The 8,561-nt window shown below is 26.9% G+C and overlaps 1 protein-coding gene across 1 annotated transcript; it reads right to left on the bottom strand.

Moving 5' to 3' along the window:
• Positions 1 to 203: 203 nt before the first annotated feature.
• LOC110613247 (protein TIFY 10A) lies at positions 204 to 1,857 on the bottom strand. The gene is made up of 4 exons (XM_021754282.2): positions 1,542 to 1,857; positions 1,251 to 1,440; positions 707 to 933; positions 204 to 582 (listed from the first exon to the last, which is right to left on the bottom strand). The coding sequence occupies exons 1-4, from the start codon at positions 1,690 to 1,692 to the stop codon at positions 401 to 403; spliced, it is 750 nt and encodes a 249-aa protein (XP_021609974.1). The 5' UTR covers positions 1,693 to 1,857; the 3' UTR covers positions 204 to 400.
• Positions 1,858 to 8,561: the final 6,704 nt, after the last annotated feature.

The following is an 8,561-nucleotide window of genomic DNA, read 5'->3' as shown; positions in this document are numbered from 1 at the left end:
CTCAAATAATATAATTATACTCCACTTAATTAAGTAATTTTTAACCCAATTGATCAGTTAAATTAAGATTATTTTGTTTTATCTTTACATATTAATATATAATTGAAAAAAACTTGTTAATCAATTTTTAAATATAAAATCTTATTATTTTACTCAATTAAATTAAATGAGAATATACGTATACACACATTAAAAAAATGAAATAATAATTAAAAATAATCAGCATATGGAATCAATTAAGTGCAAGAAGTACTTGTCTACTTTACAAAATTCTATACGAGAAAAAATAAAATAAAAATTAAAAAAAGAGAGAGAAAATATATAGTTAGGATGTTAAAAATTCACTACATTATCCTAAGTTGTTTGGGACTATGGTGATCATCATGAACAAATGATCAAACTATAACTTAAGCTCAAGCTGTTGCCATGATTGATCTTCTAGATCAATCTGTTCATCACGTCTAGGCCGAGCAGGCGGTGATGATGATGGGTTGTTTAGTTGATACGGTGCTTTTGATGCCACCCTTTCTTTCCTCTTCTCAAAGAACCGATGAAGTGATACTCTTGTAACAATTGGCAAACCTGCAACAACACAGAACCCAACAAAAAAAAAATGTAAGAAAAAAAACATTTAGTGTACTTCGACGAACTCCTTTAACTTAGTAATAATGGTCGAAATCATTTTCAAAATGTAGCAATGATCTACCTGAACCGATAGCTTGAGGTTGCAATTGAAGTGTGGACTTAATGTTATCAATGGCAGAAGTAGAAGCAGCAGTACTGAAGCCATTTTGAGTATTGGCGCTTGCTTTGCTTGCTAAGGCCATGATCTCCTTAGCCTTATCAGCAGGAAAATCATCGTAAGCTATCACCTGGCCTGCGTAAAATATGGTCAGTTGGGCAGTCCCAGGATCTGCTGCTCTGGAGGATTTCCTGATACCGTCAAAATATAAAACCAAGATTCAGTATTCATATTTAATTTATCAAAGACCCGAATCCTTTCAATTCACACGATGACATTGACACCTACGAATGTACATGTACTTTATGCTTATTAGTATGTATACGTGTGTATTAACACGTGCATGTATTTTATTTATGTTTCATACCCTTTAGGTTAAAGGATTCAATTATGGTACAGGATGGTGGTTTTAAGAAAATTAATTTTGCCCATTACAACAACAAGAAAGAACTCCTTGCATGAAGAATTAAACAGGACTCCAAATATAGAACAGAAAAGAGCTACACACCTCAAACCTGCAGATTTAGCAATGGAGTCTTGGATGGGATTTGTAGAAGCAAAACCCACAGATTGAGAGAAGTAATCCGTGGGTTTTATGTTTGGAAATGGCATAGCTTTTTGTGATGAAACTTCAGCTGAATTTTCAATGTTTGACAGTAGATTCAGTGTTGTTGCAGGTGGTCTAGATGCTTCAGGAGCTGAAATATTATTCCACACCATAAGAAGCCAAGAAACACAAGGAACAGAAATGAAGAAATAATTATGTAATTAAGGAGGAAAAAAGGGATTTAATATTTACCTTTAGCTTCAAGATTTCCATTTATTCCCAGGCTAAGATCTCCAAAACTTCCTCTTTCTTTCAAATATTGGCTAAAACGGTTGCATGTCTGAGCAAAGTTTGATTTCTCCGGTGATGCTGCCTTGCCGGATTTCTGAACCAAGTTTGCCATGAGGTTCAAAACGTTCAGCAACACGGTTTTCTTGAGAATCAAGCCGTTTGTTTTTGTGAAGTTTTATTCTTGATGAAGAAAATTATGGTGGCTGCTGGGCGGAAGGAGGTAGGATTGGGAAGAATATATATGAGAAGTTGGGATTCTTGAGCATGAGCTGTAGGGGACTAGTATTTTTCTTTATATTTGTGATATTATTTAAAATTTGAAATTTTATAAATTAATGTTTATTCAAGCACGTGTTATTTGCATTATAAAAAGCTGAGGATTGGAAAATCGGTTCAAGGATACGTTCAGGAACAGGTCAATATGGAAGCACAGCGTGAACTTTCCTTGAAATTGCTCCTCTATTTACACCGAATTACAATATTAGCCTTCCATAGTAGGCCCATCTGATCACGCACAGTGATACGGTAACATTTCAATGAAATACTGGCGGGGTGCCTTCGTAATTATGAGCAAACATTGAATCCTTTGATGTGATTTAGTGCACTATATATTTTTTTTACCCATTGCAAATGGAAATTGCATTTAAGAACGTCTTAACGAGCATTTACAACAATAAAAAAGGCTAATTCAAACTAAAAATCTGCAATGCAAATTAGTTCGGCCACGATTCACCCTAACTCAACTTCAATCAAATCCAACCAAAAACAACAATCTAGAATTTGAAAAGTCTAAGTCCAAATTAAACTCACATCAATTCAAAAATTAAATCCATCAACACACTCAAATAAGTCTTTGGTATACTTTAAAAAGCATTAAACTAGACATAAAGAAAAGTTATTATCAACAATGACAGCCATAAAATCTAGCTCACAAAAAAAAATAATAATAGGAAAGGATCACAGGTATGCATGCAATCAATTTGAAAAAGAGAAAACTTAAAAAAATAAAAGCAACTCCAAACACAGCAAATGAACTCAGCCGAAGGAGGCGTCAGAAACCTTAGCCATCATCGACCCATAAAAGCCTTATTTACAGAATATAGTGATATGGTCCCAAAGCGAAATGCCGCAAATCATAAATCTTTCAATAACTACAGCAGAGTCACAAACCCTCACCAACCAATTCCAAAAATGATAATAAAACTCAAAAAAAATAAAATTAAACAAAATCAAAGCAATAAAAAAAATCAAATAAAAAACCAAAAACTCTCGTCAATCAATAATCATCCCATCTTTTCTTCTAAGTTTACTCACTCCACTAGAGAATTAAAAATTATACGATTAATATAATAAAGAGAAAATATTATCGAAAATCACTAGTGAGTATCAATATATTTTAATTATCTAATTATTAAATTTTAAATAAAAAAATTTCAAGTAAGTTAATTATTTTTAAAATTTTTTTAAAGATATATTGAATAAATTTTCAAAAAAAGATACAAACGTTTCAAATTTTTAAAAAGTCAAGTTAACTTTTAAAATTTTAAAAACAAATCACATCAACTATTTATTTTCAATGTGTTTCTTTTTCATATTATATCTCTTTTATTTGTGGTTGATATCTTTTAATGGTGATTGTTTGTTTGTCACCTACTCAACTTTCAACATAATATTCCATCTATTATATAAATATAAGGCTACTTTTTTGTGTATTAAGAAAAATATAATTAACATAATTAAAAGTAATAAATTGTATATTATATTATTAATATACACTTCACTCATATTGTCCAACTATTACGTTTTTTTTATAATAAAAATTTTATTTTTTTAATATATTAAATAGAGGTGTATTAAAAATTTATAAAAAAACTAAATTATTATCTAAAAAAATATTCATTATTCGAGACATATATAAAATACAACTATGGCCTTTATTTTATAATAACCTATTAATCTATTATAGCACGTGATAAACAATTCTACCCGGCGGATCAATTTCGTCAGTGCGGTGAACTTCGAGAAACGTGCCCAACCTGTGAGTTTCGACTTCGAATCCCGTGTCGGCATCGGATGCACAATTAGCCACCGATGCTAGTGTGGGCCGCTGAATTATGATTGGCAGACGCGGAGGGGTCGTGTCCATTAAATCAAATAATTAACAAATGACTTCTTTTTATAAAATCAACAAATTAGCTTTAAAAGGGTTTCTTTTTTTTTTTTTAAATATTTACTCTATCTCTGCAATAAAAATTTGAGTAAACTGCAATTTTATCTTTTAAATTTTAATAAAATTAATAAATTAATTCTATATTTTCAAAATTAAATATTTAAATTTTTTTATAATCAATTCATAAATTTTATTCATAATTTCATTATTCAATCATTTAAAAAAAATAAATACTTAAAATACTTTTTTTTAAATTAAAATTAAAAATTAAAAAAAAAAATTAAAATCTCTCAAATCTATTCAGATATACTTATATCAGATTAAATTTAAATAAATTAATTTATATCAGATTAAATCTAAATAAATTATTTTATATTATGTAAATTATATTTTAATTTCTAAATTTTAAAATAATTAATAAATTAATTATTATATTTTTAAAATTAAATTTCTAAATCTCTTTATATTTTATCCATTTAAAATTATAATTTTTTCATATATTATAATCTATAGTCCAAAAATAATAGATAGTCAAACTTATAAAAATATATTTTTTTAAATATTTTTTTATAAAAATTAAAAACCTACTTAAAGTTTTTTGACCTCACTTAAAAACATTAAAATTATAAGTATTTTTTAAAAATTTTAAAATTATAAAAATACTGAGATATTTTAAAGAATAAAAAATATTAAAAATTAATTAAATGAATTAAAATGAATAAAAGTTAATAAAATTTAAGTGTTTTTTTAAGTAAAAAATAAAATATTTAAATATTTAAATTTTAATAAATAAAATAAAATGGATGAAACTATAGTTTCTTAATATTTTTAACTTATAAAAGAAATAATAAAAATATTCTTATACTTTTAATTATAAAAAATAAATGAAAAGGATTAAATCTGAATAAAATAATTACAGTGGGATTTAAATGTTTAATTTTAAAATATAGAAATTGATCCATTAATTATACTAAAATTTAATAATTTAATAATTAAAGTATAGTTTATCTATTTAAAAAATATAATAAAAATATTTTTATATTTTTTACGGTAAAAATAAATGAAATAATTTTTAATTTAAATTAATTAATTATAAAGAGATTTAAATATTTAGTTTTAAAAATATAAAAATTGATCCATTAATCATCATAAAATAAAATTCAGAAGTTAACGTATAATTTTATAATTTATTTTTAAAAATTTTTAAATTATAGATAATTTTTGTAAATAATTTATTGATAAACTTTTTTAACATAATTTTATTTACTGGGTTAAAAATAAAATTTACTATTTTCAAAAATAATAAATTTATTAGCTTAATTTTAGAACCAATTTTCCATTTGAAAATCTCTCACATGAATACAAAATCTGTTTTTCGATATTTTCAAAAACTACTCTCATTTTTTTATGAGTGCATATGTCGTAACTATTTGTACAATTTACTTAAAAATTATTTTATAATTTGTCTTTATTTCTCTTAATTATCTCACCAAAAGGTATATCGATAAAAAAATATTAATACTTTAGTAATTAAGTGAGTTAAATAATAATTTAATAAAATAAAGAGTATTCATAATAATTTATATGGTTTAATTGTTTACTTAATTATCATGTAAAATTAAATATGCTGACTACCATTTAAATTATTTGTTCTGCATAATTAAAAAAATTATATAAATTATCTATTATATTCTTATTTTATTTTATTTTATTTTTAAAATTTTTTTAAAATATCTTTTAATATTTAATAAAATTTAATATTTTTAAAATAAATACAATTATTAACATGTAAAAAAATAAAATAGATAAAAATTATGAGATAAAGTAATTTAGAATGCTTAAATTTTTAGAGTAAAATACTATTAAACAATTATGATTTATCAAAATTAATTATTTAATTCATACTTTTTAATCTCTTCATTAAAATATTTTTATATTTTATAAAATTATTTTTTTAATATTATATTAAGATTGGGAGAGTAGAATCTGAAATCTCTTAAATTTATTGAGATATATTCAGGGGCGGAGGGACGGTACGGCAGGGGGGCACGTGCCGTACCGGCGACCGGAAAATGCTTTGAAGGGGGATGAAGGTGCCGCAGCGGCGCAGCCGATGGTGCCGCAGCAGTGCAGTTGCAGCGTCCCCCGGTGGTGCCGCGCAGTAATCCGACAACACATGTAGACAGATGAACAGAGGAGCTCAATTTTGGGAATAGCATAGCAACGACAATATTTACCAGAAGGGGACATTAAGATAAGCTGTTGAGGCTTAGGGATGGAATCATCGTGGACCTTGATGGTGATGCTTCCACCTGTCCCAGAGACCCATCCAAGGTTGTAGAACTGGCGGCAGAGATCAGCGATTAACACCCTCGTGTCCTTCACAGCAATACTCTCCAAATAAGCTTGAGAAGTCACCTTGCCTCCTCCGTTCACCGCTGCTGGAGCTGCCGCAGTCGCAATTGCCTGCTTTTTCGAGGGAGAGCAAATTGAGAATTTCTTTTAGCTGGAAAAGTGAAATCTTTTTTCTGTTGCTGTTGTAATAGAAGACGGTGGCAGCGCATTTCATTCTGTCAAAAGAGAGAAATAATAAGGTCACTGCACGTTCACCGAATTTTGGGTTTTAATTGGGCCACGTCATGTCTCACGTGATTATGTGGTTCTTTATTGATTATTGACTCTGTTTAGGGATTTAATTAGTGTAATAATTAATACAAAAAATAAAGTTGTGTAAGACTAAATGGACTCCAATTTGTACGTTACAAAGATTAGGACAATATTATACATATGAATTTACTTGAAGTTATTTATATAAATAATTAATTTTATATAAAATATATATTTTATAATAATATTTATCAATTATTTTATATTTTTATTTAAAAAATAAATTTTAAATTTTTTAAAAACTAAAAATTATTAATGAAAAATGCATTTTTATGTAAATTATTAATTAAAATATATAAAATTAAATAAATTTAGTATATTCAGTTTATAATAATTGAATTTTTGACGGGTTGAATAATTTGTAATAAATTTCAATTAAATTTATAATAAATTTCAATTAAATTTAAAATGAATTCTGAGTATGGATTATATTAATCAAATTCAAATAGAGTGATTTTTCTGATACTTCATGAATGTATTTATTCATATTTTAGTACTGAAAATATTCACTATTTCAATTTTTTATATATTAGGCAGGGACGGAGGGAGGGTACGGCAAGGGGCACGTGCCGTACCTGCGACCGAAAAATATTTTGAAGGGGATGAAGGTGCCGCAGCGGCGCAGCCGGTGGTGCCCTACCAAAGGGAAGTTCCTGGCTCCGCCACTGGATATATTTATCACCAGATTAAGTCTATTGGTACAAAAATGCAGCACTTTTAAACTTTAAACTTATTGTAATAATTTAATTAAATATTTTTTAAATTTCTTTTATCAGTCGGTAAAAATAATTAATCGATAGATTTTAATTATTTTAATATCCTTTATCCACAGATGTGGGATAATAACCTTTAATACCATGATATTCACAATTAAAAAAAAGAAAAAATGAAGTTTCCCATAGTTAAACAATTTTGATTTAAAATTCCAGCCTCAACAGTTATCAATGGAAATACTAATAGGCAGAATTTACCCCCATAATTTATTTGTTATTGATTTCTTGTTTTGCTTATTTGATTTGATAATAGTTTACTTCCGCGACTTATTGCAAAAAACGTGAGAATTTGGTGTCTAAAGTTGATTGTTGGATGTGGAAATTTCCATGCTCCTGCCATTACCCATCAATGAAGAAAATGTCTAAGTCTTCCTAGTCCTCGCATTACCTTTCCCCAGACAACTACCTTGGCTTGTCGCTGTGTGCAATTTGTCAACTCCATGGTCGACCCTTAACTTACTCCATAGGATTACTCTATTTAATAAAGCAGACCAATATTAAGATTTCATTTGCCAACAAATTTTGAATGGAGCTTTAATATTTGAAGACGAGCTTGCTGGAAGCCGTAGTCATGAAATTTGACGGACAAAATAATCATTTGAAAAAAACAAAAGTCCTCCAAATGGGTGTCATTTTGTTTATGATCTATTTTTAATATTTTAAAATTTAATTATGATATTTTAATTTTATTTATGATTTAATTTTTTTATATTATTAAAAAAATATAATATTATTTATTAATCAGTTCGATTTAATTTTATTATTTTTTATTATTAAAATTTAATTGAACTAAATTAATTAAAATTTTTAAAAGTAAATATTAAATTAAAAATAATAAAAAAATTATATTAAATTTATAAATTAATTTCATTCCATTATTTTTTTCAATTTAAACTATATATTGCTCACTTTGTCACGGAGACTGTAGTCGTTTTGTGCCTTGCTTATGCCGTGTTGCAGTGGCTTGTGGTATAGGTGCTATGCAGTGGGTCGGACTCATGAGCTAGACTTTGGACTTCAGTTTTGTGTTTTGTTTATTTAGGTTTGGGCCCATAGCCCACCTCTTATTTTCCTCTTAAATTAATGAAATTTAATTTCAGTTAAAAAAATAATTTATGCTTTTTGTTAAGTTTAAAAATGCAAGTTTCATACTTATTAAATTAATTATTTAAAAATTATTTTCTAAATGTTAATTGATTAAAAAGCCGTTTCACCTGTTATTTGGACTAAAAACCTACTTATGTAATTTTGTTTAAAACTTGATTAGTTTATTGTTTGCTTAAAAAAACTGCGTTGCAATTTTCTTCCTTGCTAAGATTCATTTTAGCAATTAACAACATTTAACAAAGAATTTAATTGATACTGATGAAA

This window comes from Manihot esculenta, chromosome 4 (assembly GCF_001659605.2).
Source record: "Manihot esculenta cultivar AM560-2 chromosome 4, M.esculenta_v8, whole genome shotgun sequence".
Lineage (NCBI taxonomy): Eukaryota > Viridiplantae > Streptophyta > Magnoliopsida > Malpighiales > Euphorbiaceae > Manihot > Manihot esculenta.
Note: the sequence above shows the minus strand (reverse complement) of the source record. Positions and strands in the feature narration are given on the sequence as shown.